This window comes from Lobosporangium transversale (assembly GCF_002105155.1).
Source record: "Lobosporangium transversale strain NRRL 3116 chromosome Unknown BCR41scaffold_4, whole genome shotgun sequence".
NCBI classification, from domain to species: Eukaryota; Fungi; Mortierellomycota; class Mortierellomycetes; order Mortierellales; family Mortierellaceae; genus Lobosporangium; species Lobosporangium transversale.
The window spans coordinates 1,250,757-1,265,586 of NW_019028982.1; the positions used below are offsets into that span (position 1 = coordinate 1,250,757).

At 43.2% G+C, this 14,830-nt stretch overlaps 4 protein-coding genes across 4 annotated transcripts; all 4 read left to right on the forward strand.

Annotated features, from left to right (window-relative positions):
• On the forward strand, nucleotides 1-2,006 carry BCR41DRAFT_419273 (male sterility protein-domain-containing protein). The gene is made up of 4 exons (XM_022029737.1): nucleotides 1-244; nucleotides 343-625; nucleotides 720-1,172; nucleotides 1,297-2,006. The coding sequence occupies exons 1-4, from the start codon at nucleotides 99-101 to the stop codon at nucleotides 1,924-1,926; spliced, it is 1,512 nt and encodes a 503-aa protein (XP_021885244.1). The 5' UTR covers nucleotides 1-98; the 3' UTR covers nucleotides 1,927-2,006.
• Nucleotides 2,007-4,603: 2,597 nt separating this feature from the next.
• BCR41DRAFT_346922 (hypothetical protein) lies at nucleotides 4,604-6,592 on the forward strand. Its single transcript, XM_022022985.1, has one exon. It carries the CDS (start codon nucleotides 4,863-4,865, stop codon nucleotides 6,534-6,536), a length of 1,674 nt encoding a protein of 557 aa, XP_021885245.1. The 5' UTR covers nucleotides 4,604-4,862; the 3' UTR covers nucleotides 6,537-6,592.
• Nucleotides 6,593-7,863: 1,271 nt separating this feature from the next.
• On the forward strand, nucleotides 7,864-10,716 carry BCR41DRAFT_367840 (hypothetical protein; the record flags this gene model as incomplete). The annotated part of the gene is made up of 6 exons (XM_022026339.1): nucleotides 7,864-8,749; nucleotides 8,868-9,111; nucleotides 9,222-9,336; nucleotides 9,487-9,545; nucleotides 9,639-10,461; nucleotides 10,576-10,716. 6 exons carry the CDS (start codon nucleotides 7,864-7,866, stop codon nucleotides 10,714-10,716), a joined length of 2,268 nt encoding a protein of 755 aa, XP_021885246.1.
• Nucleotides 10,717-11,116: 400 nt separating this feature from the next.
• BCR41DRAFT_367841 (hypothetical protein) lies at nucleotides 11,117-14,470 on the forward strand (the record flags this gene model as incomplete). Its single annotated transcript, XM_022026340.1, has 3 exons — nucleotides 11,117-11,181; nucleotides 12,418-13,570; nucleotides 13,853-14,470. 3 exons carry the CDS (start codon nucleotides 11,117-11,119, stop codon nucleotides 14,468-14,470), a joined length of 1,836 nt encoding a protein of 611 aa, XP_021885247.1.
• Nucleotides 14,471-14,830: the final 360 nt, after the last annotated feature.

Here is a 14,830-nt window from a genome sequence, read left to right on the forward strand (position 1 = left end):
CTCAACATACTTAATCAGCCACTCTTTTTTTTAATCATCATCGAAACAAAGCAACATATCCTCCGATCCCTTAACTTATCCTCATTATAAAAAAAGAAATGTCACCTCCACAAAACAAGTATGGGCCTGCGAAAGCCATTGAATTTTATAATAAAAACACGGTCATCTTCTTGACAGGTGCTACGGGCTTCATTGGCAAGGCCATCTTGGAGAAGCTACTGCGTTCTTTCCCCCAGATCACAAAGTAAGTGCCCTTTTCTTTTGCTTTTTTTTTTTTTTTTCAAGTATCAGGTTCGACTGTAAGACAAGCGTTAATGTTTTGTTTTTTTATGAAAACATCAGGATCTACTTGCTGATCAGGGTCTCGGGGAAGAAGACATTGAAAGATCGTATTGAGAATATATTTAGCAGCAGGATTTTTGATACTGTCAAGTCCCAATTCTCAAGTGCTCAAGAGTTTCAAGAAAAGATTGTCCGCAAGGTTGTGCCTGTGAAGGGAGATATTTCTGCCAATCATCTGGGTCTCTCAGACGAGGATATGGCTATGGCCCAGGAAGATACCACAGTTTTCATCAACAGCGCTGCCTCTATCAAATTCAATGACCCGTTGAAGACTGCCCTTGAGGTAAAATATACGAAATACAAGAGTAACAATACCTGTCAAACAACACGCAGTAGATAACTTATTTTGTTTTTCTTTTTCTTTCTTTTTCTTTCAGATAAATACAAATGGCCCTCTCCGCATATTCGAAATTGCCAAGGGCTGCAAAAATTTAGCTGCCATCGTTCATATCTCGACTTGCTTTGTCAACGCACCCATGTTTGAGCAACATATTGACGAAATCATCTATCCGCACCCACTTGGTGATGATCCTGAAGCCATCTATGATATGCTGTCCACCAAGATGTCCTCCAAAGAGATAAAAGATTATGAGGAATCTGTGGTCCTCAAGGCTTACCCCAATACATACACATTCGCCAAGTCCTTGGCAGAACATTTGATAAAGAGCCGATATAGGGATATGGCTCTCCCTATTGTCATTGTCCGCCCTGCCATTGTCACTGCTGCCTACAAGGAACCAGTTCCTGGATGGGTAGAAGGGTCTGCTGCAACCAACAAAGCGATTGTGGCTGGTTCGATCGGTCTAATTCAAGAATGGATCGGTAACGAGGTAATTAAGCAGAAGTCAGTAAAAAAAAAAAAAAGAAAGAAAGAAAGAAAGAAAGAGCGCTATATTTATCAAAGTCAAGGCAAATATTGATGAGTGTTTCTATGTTTTCACAATAACCTTCTAGTCCGCTAAAGCAGACCTAGTTCCTGTCGATTTTGTGGTCAAAACGACCCTTCTCTCCGCCACGACTGCTGATCGCACACTCACAGAGCCTCGCATATATCATGTCGGTACCAGCTGCATTAATCCCATCACCTGGAGTCGCTTTGGTATGTATATGGTCGCATACTGGCGAGCGGTTGCACCACCAAGCCAGCGAGTCTCAGATGACATTCGATTCGAACTTTACCCTCCTGCAGAATTCAAATATCGATATAATACTCGCTTTGGAGGGGAGATCCGAACTTTAGCTCGGCACAAACATGACGAGGAGCGTAAAGTTTATATCTCCAGGGCAATGGTTGTGCCTACAGTTCTCATAGCTTTTTTGCAGTCTGAATGGTTCTTTGATGTAACCAATACATTAGTCCTTGATGATGCTGCACCTGCAGAGCTCAAGAGCGAACTCAAAAGCGGTATAGATTGGGACAGATACATGGAAGACTACAATGCAGGCGTGCAAGGGTTTATTTTGTGTGAGAAGGTCGACAGGCCCATTGTAACCGATTACACTGCTGAATTGCGCCCAGTATCAGATACAAAGAGAGAAGGAAGTGCTGAAGTAACATTTATGGATATCATGGCCAAACTTTAGGTCTTTATACAATACCAAGCAAAACTATGCCAATGGTCGTCCCCTTTTCGTTTCCTAGAAATCGCTTATGTAGACATTGTTCATACTTGGCGTCAATAAAGGTCCCATCACCTTCTATATCATTATTATTTATTAAGTATGAAACTTTCAGATCGAATTTTAATTGAAATAACCATGGAAAATACTAGCCGGGAGTTGAAGGATAGGTGAGAATCGATTGTGGATCGCAGCACCACATTATCAGGGTATTTATTAATTCATTCTCTATGCGTGGAATTGAGATATCCTATCTATTTGATCAAATATGCAAATTTTTATTCAAGCAGGTCTTTGGGAGTGCTATTCCGGTAAAAAAAAAAAAAAAAAAAAAAAAAAAAATTATTCTTTCACTAGCCATCACCCATATCAATACGAAGTATTGCAGCCTTTAGCTGCAAAGAAAGCTTGGAGCCTATGATACATTCTCGTGATAAGACTACAGCAGTACTCTATTGGGATCCTATACCACTCCACTGAAATTCGTTGCCACAACTCATGACAGCTTTATGCTCGTTTTGGGTGCTTTGCAAGCCATCTCTCCAGCTTGGATTACATGTGTTCAATGAGGTTGAAGTCAAGAGACTGCGCTGGCCATTCCAAAAGCGTCCTTTTCTCTTTAGTCAGGTGCACTGACTCTAAATAGCTCCTGACAACCTTTGCCATATGCTTCGGGTCGTTGTCGTGCTGATAGATGAAACCGCCTTTTACTTTATCCCATTCGTGTAGCGCCATCTCTAGATCTTCCTGGAGGATTTTGATGCAAAGCTGTGAATCCAGGGTGTCGTCAATTAATGTAATGTATCTGGGTCCTTCCCATGAGAAGCAGGCCCATACCTTAAGATTGCCCTCCTCCAAACTTGACGGCCCCCCGTCCTGATCTGCGTTCTGTGCCCCGGAATATTGTCCCAGGCGCACTGAGCGCCATCGGAACAAATACGGTTAATTTTCGACTCGTCGGGCCAAACATTCCTTCTAAAGTCCACTTCTAGTATTTCCTAGGGGAACGTAGAGGCCCCTTAACATGTTGTTTTCGCAGAGCTGGTCGGCGTACATGCCTTTTGATTATTAAGCCTGACTCCTTGAGGCGTCGTCTGATTGTCGATGCGGAGACAGCCTCCGGCAAGGACTGACTGACCTTGGTAGCGGCTTCAACGGCGGACTTGAACACACCTCGTTTCATGTTCAGCTTGAGATACTCTGTAGTTTTTGTAGGTACTTTCCGTGGTCGACCACGCTTTCTGATCGGCATGTCCTCCTTATTCTCTGCATATATCCTAGCGACCGTTCTTTGCGAAATACTGGCGCTAGCAGCCGCTTCTCGATCAGACATACCATTTAATATCAGCCTTTTGGCATTGTTGACCTTGCTTAGTGGAATCGGCTTCATATTCAGCATAGGTATGGTGAGAAGGAAGTTGAGCAAGTATGCGTAGAGAGAGGAAGGAGAGATTTTTTTTTTTTTTTTTTTTTTTTTTTCCGGCAATACAAGAGCAAAGATCATCATGAGCAACATTCGAGACCACTCCCAAAATTTTACCAAAGACCTGTTTGAAAAAAAAAAATAAAAAAATAAAAAAAAAAAAAAAATTAGCTATTTCAATTTAAAATCGAACTGAAAGTCCATACTTAATAATAATGATGCAGAAGGTGATGGGGCCTTTATTGATGCCAAATATGAACAATGCCTACATAAGCGATTTCTAGAAAACAAAAAGAAGATATTAGAAGAAAGGGGGTCATTGGCATAGTTTTGCTTGGTAGTATATATATATATACATATAATATATATATATATATAATATATTCATTGACACACATCATGCATGTATTAAATAATATTTTTCTGCAAGTTTGAATCATATCTGTGGGATTGACGCTCTCTAACGGCGAGATAATGCAAAGAAACAGTTGGTTGTCAATGCTGGGGAATTTGGGGTCGAATTGAGTGGGGATGTGGTTCTTGACGTGGTTTGTGAAGCCCATCACTTCCAGCTTCTGTGATCAAAGAAGGAGCCAGAGTCTCGACTTGTTCTAAAGGTTGTTGGATCTTCCACGTGAGCATAATAAATCCAAGACAGATGATTACCTTTATCTAATGAGCGATCTTGCGACCTCATTGTCCAAGTAAACCAGAGGTGCTTGATCTTACACTTGTTGTAGCGTTCATTCTTAACACAGCGGAGGTGATGACATTTGGCCCTGTCTTAAGTGCCAATCATCTGTTCTTCGTTTGTATTTAATAAAGCAATACAAATTATGCATACTTCTTTATTTGTTTAGGTTGCTGCAGATTTTTCCTGGTATTCCTTTTATTCACTTGTAAGCCTAACTCTTTTGTGCACTTTGACTGGGTTTTACACTTTGTGCCTGAGTAATTACCTTTGTGCTCTCGTCCTATTTTGCCTTCAGTTGGGCTCACTTTGATGAAAAGATGTCTGCTAGTCAAACTGTATTCATGACCAGCTCCGTCTCTCGCCCAATGTCCATGGTAAGGTGTAGGGAGGACTGATTGGCTACATGAACACACCGAAATGATCGTCTGCAAGCAGGTTGTCGCTGTCAGCAAAGGAGCAATTTACTTGCCACTCATATTCAATACCTACAGACCATATTTTCTTTTGGTCATGGCAAGGCATTCCGTCCATCTGCATTCTTCCTTTTTCTCATCATTCATCTATTTCATCTCTTTCCTTTTCTTCTTTCCTTTCCGCGCTTCGTTATATTCCCTTCCGTCTCCTCACCGGTGCCCCTACCCGGATTGAAAGATATCTGGCTCCTTTCCTAATCCGTACATTCCTTCAACCCTTCACATCTCCTCCACTCCTTAACTCCATGCCACGCTATTTCACCTGTTCATAATCCTACTTCAATAGTCCAATTCCAATCCTTATCCAACCATGGCTGACCAACCCACCACAACCACACGCGCCACTCCTCGCCGCACTATTTCACGCCCTATAGCCACTGGAGCCAGCACTACTCGGGCTACTCGCACTGCTCGACCCACCAACCAGGGGTCTCGTTCAGTAACGCGTGTGCCACGGTCATCCGCCGCTGTTTCTGACCGCACATCGACACTAGCTGCTTTACCTACTTCGTCATCTGCTCCCGAGTCAGCTGGCGGCCCATCCGGCGCTGTCATCGGAGGGATTGCAGCGGGTGCAGCCATGATGTTTGCTTTAGTCGGGCTCTTGTTTTACAAAAGGCGTAAAAGGGCTACTGTCGCTACTGCAGATGTCAGAGGTGGCAGCAAGGGTGACCTTCCTACTACAAGTACCGCTCTCTCAACGAACAACACCATCTCTGGGCCAATGTCTTTGGCACCTGATGACGGCATTGAGGCTGCACCTGCTCATCGTCCTGAAGCTCACTTTAGAGAACAGCAGCAATTCCGACCAGGCATGAGAGACGAGCTTTTTGCTCAACCTGGCAGTGCTATCCATAAAACTCTAACGGAACGCAGGGAGAACAACAGCAATAGCGGCAATCCTAAAGAAAACGCCCTCGTTAATAACAATGGCTATCTCAACGAGAAAGAGCTCTACAGCGGCAACAAGGAATCCCTAACAAACTCGATTTACGACCATAATCATCTTGTAGACGATTACTTTGAAGGGCCAGACAATGCTGCAGTTGCCCCATCCATTGGTGCTCAGCGACCTGCCCCACAACCCAAAGATCCAACGCATGGTAACTTGACACCTGCACCAGAGTATTACCTTGGTAAAGAAGATATCGATCCTCGACGTGATTTGCGTGGACTAGATAAGCCTGAAGCTTATGTGAAAAAGGCATCACCTATGTTTGAACCTGATCAGGCGCAGCCATCTGGTAACCAACGTTCCTCATCTTCTTCAGACGGGGATAGTGCCTATCTTACACTGGAGCAGGCTCAGCAGGCCCACAACAATAAGATGATGGGTCACAAACAAAGCATTGGTTCTGCCGAGGCGTTGATGGCGAATCAACATACTAACGACCGCCTCAAGAATAATGGGAGTGCACCTCCTGACCATCTTCTCTCGGTGGCCATGACAGAGTCCACAGTATCAATGATGCCGGCGCTCTCACCTGCAGCAGGTCCGCTACCATCTCAGCGTCCTGGCCCACCTAATCGAGGCCTAGTACAGGGACCCATGTCCCCTACTTCTCCCCATACTCGAGGCAGAGAGGATCCGTATGCAGAAAGTGCATACAGTGAAGATTATCTCGATGATCGGTCGTTAGCATCCGGAAGCTATTATAACCCACATTATGCTGGACAGCAACATTCACCACAATACCATCAGCATCATAGTAGTCCATACTCATCACAACCCATCTCTCCTCCATATTCTCAGCAAGGATATCCTCAACAAGGATATGGTCCTGTGCCTTACAACAATAGTTATAATCATGGTTATAGCCATGGCCATGGCTACAATAATAATGGCTATAACAGTAATGGTTACAGTGGTTATAATGGAAACAATAGATCATATCCAGGCTCACCATCGTTTCCCAACTCACAGCCGCTACCTCACCATGGGCCAGGAATCCAGCGTGATGGGCCTTACCAAAGGCAATACTAGTAAATACTGTTGACCAGTTTAGAATAGTAAAATGTAATAAAAAGAAGAACGCGTCGAAGTTGCTCATCAATCAATGGATGCTAGTGATGACCATGTGCGTCCTCGTGCACTAGCATGGAATTTTTATTGTTAATGAACACAAAAAGAACCAATCTTTTTTTCTTCTTCCTTTCCCTCTTCTTTCCCTCTCTCTCTCTTTTGCTTTCATTTCACTTTCATTTCAGCTTGTCAACATTAACTGGGTTGGTTCTGTTCATTCTTATTGAAAGTCACTTCCATTCCCTTATTTTCTTCATTTTTTAAAAAAAGAAGCATTAGTTATTAAATAACCATAGACACACTTTTCTATTCCCTCTCCCTTCCTCCAAATGGGCACTTTCAGTCAAGGTATTACTCTCCATTCTGCAGGGACAGCAACAGGATCTGCCACCTCCCTGTCGCATCGTTCCTCACTCAAAGCACCTGCCCAAGTACGTTGGCCTGTGAACCTCAACCAACTTGCAGCACTCTCCCTTGACGATGACTCTGACCTTGACCGGTCCTTCTCCGATGGTAACAATACCCAAACATATCAATTATCATATCTGTTCGTTCCTTGTCAATATACCACACACCTACTTGAACACACTTGAGGCATTGGCATACTATTAAAAGCTGACTTTTTTTTTTTTTTTTTTTTTTTTAAAAAAAAAGTCTCACGCGATGAAATAGGCTCTGTCAAATTGTTGCGGATGCTCAAGGACAGCGACGACGAGTCGACTGCGTTGGCCAGTTCACAATCAAGGCTGCGAGGGTAATGTTGATTGCACACATTATTTCAATACTGATGTTGATCTGGTGTTGGTCCCGTTCATCGCCTCTCCCTCCCCTCTCCTCCTTTGTCTACCTCACTTCCACATTTATTCTCTCCTAGCCGGCTCTTTCACGCATTTGTCTTTTACGGCTCAAAGTAACCTAATCTCCTGATATTGCATTCTTTCCCTCCTCGCTCACTCTTTCTCATCCTTGCTTCCGCTTTAGACCAAGATTATCGTACTCAAGCTCACAAACGACTCAACAGAAGCAACAGCTCCAACAATCCCATCAGGGAGGTAGCCCTATTGCACGCTCCACATCCCTACAAGGTGTTCATGGTTATCAGTCAGGTACCAATAGTAATAGTGCTACCAATGTCCTCCGACCACCACAGAGGAGACGATCCGATAATAAGGGATCAAGTCCTGCCACAGTACTCAGTAAACGACCAACAAGCCTTCGTCATCATCAATCAGACTTGTCGTTGGCAAGTACACGACGACAAGTTGGCATAGCTGATCGTCCAGAAAATATGGGACATATCTTTTCAGAGACTAATGTTATTGCACAGAAATCAAGGACCAGTGGTGTACCACAGCATGATAAGATTGCAAGTGGACTCCGTGGACCAAGTTATAAGAGCGGGACCGATACCACTCCATCATCATCTCCGTCCGCTCTTCGAAAACCCGGTACTATCTCCAGTCCGTTATCTTCATCTTCAAGTATACCCTCTCCAGCACTTCAACCTAGATCTCGTCTTTCTGTCCCTTCAAAGTTGTCTTCTCTGCCTTCAACTGGCACTATCTCTGGCCTAAAACAACGTTCACCTGCTCCCGCCACTGTTATTGGTATGGGGCCGGATCTTCGACAGCGGGAGTCTCTTTCGCCACCAAGACTCTCAAGTTCATCAGGACCATCTAGAAAGATAACGGGATTACAGCAGTCGCCTCTATCTCGACCTATGACCCTTAATCATCATGCTATGGGAAACCAGTCAACTACAGCTATTGTTTCGGCCTCACCTTCGTTTTCTTTTGCACAAGAGATTACAGCAGAGAATGATGGCGAGAGCGACCAGATGATACTAAAGTTAACAGAAGAACTAGACCGCTATAGGATAGAGCTGGAAACCTATAAGCAAGAGCGAGTTGTTGCAGACAAAATGAAGAAACAAATTTCAGATCTTGAGCGGGATCTCGAGACTGCCTTGGATTCGTTGCAGACTGCAGAAGCAAAGGTGATTGAAGCCGACTCACAACAACAAGCTGTAGACTCGCGTATTTCTGATTTTGAGAAAATGATCGAAGGCTTAAAAGCGGATTTGAACATGGAGAAATTGAAAGCAGAGAAGGCGCTTGGGGACGCAGCTGCCAGCCAAAAGCAAAAGTTACAAGAGCTGGAGATTCGCAATAGAGGTGATTTTGCAAACATGAAAACCCTCCTGCCCGTTACTTTCGCTTCCTTTCTTACAGTATGATCCTTTTAGATTTTTATTCATCATTCTTTAAATTCCCTAATAATTATTGGCCATAGAACTGGAAACAAAGTTGACGCAGGCGCAAGATGAGATCGACCAACTTGAACTCCAGGTTGTCCCAGCAGAGCTTCAGGATGTGCATCAATCATTGTTTTCAGCTACACAGGAACTCGACGAAGAGAAAAAACGCTGCGAAAAATTAAGGACGGAATTGGCTGAAGAAAAGGCGAAGATAGCACGTGAACAGGAAGATTCAGGGCAGCTCCTGGTCAAGATCAGTCAACTTCAGGATACTATTGCGTACGTGTGGTTTCGTTTTTCTATATTTGTTAGTACAAAGTGTGCTCAAGGAATTTATTTTTGATACATGCGCTTAAAATTCTTTTTATATATGCGCTGGTGAATAATAGGAACCATATTCGAGATAACAACGCTCTCAAAGAAGTAGTAAAAGAACATGAAAAATGCCAAGAAAATGCTGAAGTTGCAGATCATCAGTACAAGAAAGAAGTTGTCCGACTACAGGTAATCTTTTAGTCTATCATCTCCTCTTATACAACATGACATTGATGAGATGTCGAAGGGCCTTTTTTTTTTTTTTTTTTTTTTTTTTTTTTATTAAAAAAAGTTTCGTGGTTACTGATTGTCATTTCCTCACCTTTTTGTACGCTGTAGGATGAGATTTCGATTCATCAACAAAGTCTAACCGAGGAAAGAGAGCAACGCTCAAGAGTGTAAGTGTCGTAGGATTGGACATGTCCCCCTACGATGTGGCATCAAGACCATGATGAGCCTTTACTAACTTTATTTTAACAAACTGTAACTAGTGAACAAGCTCTGCAGGAGCAGCAATATCAATCCCACCAACTACAACAGCAAATTCAGTTGCAGCAAACTCAGCTCCATCAACAACAAACAGAGATTGTCAATCTGCGTGCTAGTTTGGAGGTAGAGCAGAGACAAACTGTTCTTCTTCAACAAAAACTCCAGGAGGAGCAACGGTTGAACAGCCAATACGGAAGGCGTGTTTCTATAGATGGTGATCTCAACGGATCGTTTTTGATGGTGGAAAATAACGCAAATGGTAGCAATGGCATCAACGTTGGAGCTACTCCGGTGGTGATGACTGCTTCTTCTGATATCCCATTGAATATGATAGGCAACAACAACATGGTTTCACCTGGACCCGGCCATCCATTATCATCATCTGGCCCATTCTCGTCCATGACGACTACAGCCACGTCATTAGCAACTGGAATTCAGCCTATTCGTGGTTTTGATGCTTCGTCATCCTCTTCATCATTGTTGTCAAACCAGATTAATGCAAGCTCAGCCCAGAGTGGCGTACAAGCTGCAGCACTTCCACCAATGGCACCTGCTATGACCCATGGAGGAATGGCCACATCGGTAGCAGGAATAGCAACCCCAGATATCGAAGCTAAGCCTGGAATGATTCATCGTGGCAGCTCTAGTTCAATCACAGGAATCATAGCGAATGGAAACGTGGGTAATAACCGTTTATCGTTGCAAGACTCGCTTGGATCTGCAGGGTCTTCAGCAACTACTTCAGGCGCAGCAGTGGCTGTTGGTATGCAAACTATTGAGGAATTGACAACTCAACTACAGCACCTCATTAAGGAAAAGGAGAGGGTACGTACATAAGTGTTTTAGCATTGTTTCATTTGTACCGTGGTTCTGGAGAAATAATAATCACTTTCTTTACTTCTTTGTTACCTACCCACTGTTCGTCCGCATCTAAATTAGCTACAAGCGGATCTGAGCAAGATCCCGATTTCAGGCGGTGGGCCGATGACGAGACGTAAGGCGGATATGCTCGAAGAACAAATGGATAAAACAGAGAGGGCGATTAGTAAGATTCGATTGAACATCCGTATGCAGTCATGAGACGAATGCTCTAAGTATATGAACAAAATAAAAAAGGATAATACATAGAAGCTATCGACTTGTGCGGGCAAGATGACATGTCTGTCTGGTCTATCTCCAATCATTCTTCTTCCGTAATTAGTCCTATCCATATGAACAACTGTACTTTCGACATCGGACTTATTTGATTACTAAAATCAAATCATCGACTAGATGTACAATAGTCGAGGAACAAAATATAAAAAAACCCTTTTTTTTTTTTTTTTTTTTTTTGTTGTTGTGATGATTGAAAATGAATATCTTAATACCAAAACTAGGCTCTGGAGACTGCGCCCTCAAGATTCCAATTTATTTACTCTTATCGTACCCTTGCTGATCCAAAGCTAGCCTTCTTCGACTAAGTGATGTGTTGTTATCTTTAATGCCAACACAGTCGCCGTATGAGATCTTTGACGAGGAAACAGTGGAGGATGATAGTAGTACCAGGTAAGTCTGACACGAGCAAAAAAAAAATACTATAGTATCAGTGCAAGGGTATTTGGAATAGGAAATGATCAATATAGCCCAAAGCCCAAAGACCGCGATGTATACCATAATGCATTTTGTTTTCTACTATAGCCATTTACAGTTTTACCCTCCCACGCAGCAGCAAAATCGGATAAATCTAGGAAAAAATTGGTCGGTTCTGAATTCATCGAAAGTTCTTTGGCTCCTCCTTTCGACCAGATTGCAAAACCAAACAGAACTGTCCAGCTGTCTCTATTAAGGTTAAACGTGATCAAGAGGTCAAGCATCGAGATGAAAAAGCACCAAAGCTCACTTTTAGATCTGTTGGTTCAAAACTCACCTCTGAAAATCTCCAGCAAAGGTGCACTGTTAACTGATCCTCAAATGCCATAGACTGAATACGATAATGCCATTTATATCCAACCATTCTGGGACAAGGTATCATGCTTGACCACAATAGATGAAGCATCATTTCTACTCCCAGCAAAGGCCACAAATGAACAATAAAAAGCTTTGGATCGAAGTGCGACCAATGAATTCAATCAAGACCAGTTGATCAAGCACAACTCCATAAAACCAAGCGAGCTGCAGGGGTTGAGCGAACGGGACAGATTTGCTTTGTTATGCGCTTGTCGTGCCCTTGTCGCGCCAGGTGGCGAAGTTGAAAAAGAAAAGGATCATCGCATAAGAGAATTAAGGAAATCCTTCATCTGTCATCACTCATTCAGTTGTTACCGAAATGACAGAGCATCAATACCAACAATTCCGAAAGGCCGACATTATTGAAAAAGTTTGTGTCAGAATTGCTTCCACCTTTGCAAGCAATGTCAACTCGTCTTGCTACGTAAGTTTGCAAGACATTCAAGACGTGTTTCCAGATGCATTGCGCTTCAAGTTGGACGGGGATCCCATCCCGTTCCTTATAGACCCTAATGGGAACAGGTGCGTTATTAATTATCGTGCGCCTTATCAATCGCAATTGTCTCTGAAAAAGATAAAGGAACTAAATCTGGTGTATCTCTTTATTAGAATCGAACCTCTGCGCATTGCATTTTATCCTTACAAGATCCTGGATGTCATTACAGATGTACCGCAGCCCAGCGACAGTAACAACGGCAGCAACGCCACCATTCGTTTGCCTACATTAAAAAATTCGGCAAATCTGGTCTCTCAGGATCCTCTTTCACCATTATTAAAGTTGATTGAATGTCTCAGCTCGTTTACGCTCACCGACGCACAAAAGGAGACGATCGTCTTCAACTTTGAAAAGGCTGAAAAGTTGCTATTGGAGGCCAGCGAGAAGGATGCCAAGATTGCTCTGCTGGAAACCAAAGAAAAAGACAACAAGCTGGTCAATCTGTTGGAGGTCAGAGAATATAATGATAAAATAGTTAGTCTGCTGTTGGAAATCAAAGAAAAGGACGATAAGATAGTTAGTCTGCTGTCGGAGGCTAAAGAGAAGGATGTTGAGATGCTCAAGTTGCAAGACAAGATGCTTGGGCTACTATCTGGGACTAGGGAAAAGGACGACAGAATGCAAAGTCAAGCCCTCAACAGACTTGCCAGCCTTCAAAAGCGTGCTCATGCTATCCTCTCCCAGAACTTTGAGCTTCACGAATGTCCATTTCCTCGATTATTTATAATTTTGCCTGTCGACCGCCCCAGATGGGACTCAGCGGATGTCTTGAAGAACAAGTTCCGTCTCCATTTCCTTTGTGAATCTGGTGGCCACACCACAATGCCCGGCAAAAGTAGCCAGAGTCAAATCCATATTACCAAACATGACGGATACGAAGTCCGAGATTGCACAGGAATCGTCAGGAAGTATGGAAAATATATGCTCATCCTCTTACATTGGCTCAAGTTGGGAATGCCTTCGTCTGCTTCTTCAGCACCAGACTCAAGTTTAATCGATATCGGTACCGACTGTTTAATGGGCTATATGGATGCGCTCTCTAAGAAGCATCCGGACTTGAACAACATCAATACAATCGATGACTATGAAGGACTTGAGAGAGCTGAGCTCCGAGAGCTGAGAACATTTCTTCGAACCAACAATGATGACAGACAAATTGACGATTTGTACAGGGTTGCGACCGGAACAGGGCATTTTAAATGGGTTTGCCTCGATCACTATCGTCCGACGTTAAAAGAGCAAGAACAGAAGGCGTTTGAAAGTGCAGTAATGGCCAATGGTGGTAAATATGACGCGTACATTGGTAAAGTGATTGTCACTTTGGAATCCAGAACCAAAGCTGAAAAATTCTTCACGATCCTAACCAATGCAAGACGTGTTTATGAGTTGGATATCACATTCGATTGGGATTGGACCGAGGTTGAGCTTGAAGCATTTGAGAATGTCTTAAAGGTATCAAGTGTATCGATTCTCCGGCTTGGGCTTCAATGGTTTCAAGCAAGCGAAGGAAGCGCCAGCAGGGAACTACTTTCAATATTCATGCGATATGAAATACTTGTTCGCATCATAGGACTCTGCAAGATGAAAATGATTCATATTGTTCTATCTCCGGATCTCATAAAGCTTCTCAACTTACAACCCAAAAGATCGTCACATCTCCATAGGTTATCCTTCGAGATGAGTTTTCGAGGAATTGGAGCCAGTGAATTACTAGTACTTATAAATTCACTCAAGACTAACAAGGCTTTAACTATTTTGGACTTGGGATACAACTCGATCGGGAATGATGGAGTTGTAGCGCTGTCAGAGGCACTCAAGGTTAACAAAACCTTGACCGCTTTGGACATGAAGTATAACTTTATTGGGGATGAAGAAGCTCTGGCACTGTCAAAGGCGCTCGAGACAAACACTACTTTGACCGCTTTGAACCTGGAGTGTAACTCAATAGGGAAAGAAGGAATCCTGGCACTGTCCGAGGCACTCAAGGTCAACACGACTTTGAGTACTTTGAATCTGGGGACCAATTCACTTGGGAAGGAAGAAGCTCTGGCATTAGCAGAGGCACTGACGACTAACACGGCTTTGATCTCTTTGTGCTTAAGTTGGAACCCAATCGGGAATGGAGGAGCTGTGGCATTAGCAGAGGCACTCATGGTCAACAATACTTTGACCACTTTGAACTTGGGTTTCAATGCATTTGGGACTGAAGGAGCTCTGGCATTAGCAGAGGCACTGGCGACGAACACTGCATTGACCACTGTGGACTTGAAGGGTAACTCAATCGGGATTGAAGGGGCCTTTGCACTATCAGAGGCGCTCCAGTTTAACGTGGCTTTGACGCTTTATACATGAGGATGCCTTAAATTGATAGCCAAGAGACACTCACCATTAGCTGATCTAATTTGCGGAAGGAGAGGGGGGGGGGGGGGTTTTCTTTATTATTTGACTGATTTGATTATTAGAATAGCGTGGAAGTATTGAAGAAAATGAAGTTGGTCTAAATAAATAGGCTCACGGCAGTCAAGCGGTTACAGCAACTTTGCCTTTTGATCCTTTCGATGTTGGCTCTTCTCCTCCTTTTAGGGCAGTTCTCGCATGTCAGCGCTGTTGAAAATCCATTCATTTTAGCAATTTAGTATATCATTTTAATCGAATGAAACACCAGAGCACAGCTTTCTATTATGATAAACCATGTATGAACATCACGTAGAA

What these genes read in the sequence shown, in the direction of transcription:
- BCR41DRAFT_419273 (XM_022029737.1), top strand. Translation starts at nt 99, where the DNA reads ATGTCACCTCCACAAAACAAGTATGGGCCTGCGAAAGCCATTGAATTT. An exon ending in CGTTGAAGACTGCCCTTGAG is followed by an intron (nt 626 to 719) that starts GTAAAATATACG and finishes TTTTTCTTTCAG; the next exon opens with ATAAATACAAATGGCCCTCT. An exon ending in AAGAATGGATCGGTAACGAG is followed by an intron (nt 1,173 to 1,296) that starts GTAATTAAGCAG and finishes ATAACCTTCTAG; the next exon opens with TCCGCTAAAGCAGACCTAGT.
- BCR41DRAFT_346922 (XM_022022985.1), top strand. Translation starts at nt 4,863, where the DNA reads ATGGCTGACCAACCCACCACAACCACACGCGCCACTCCTCGCCGCACT.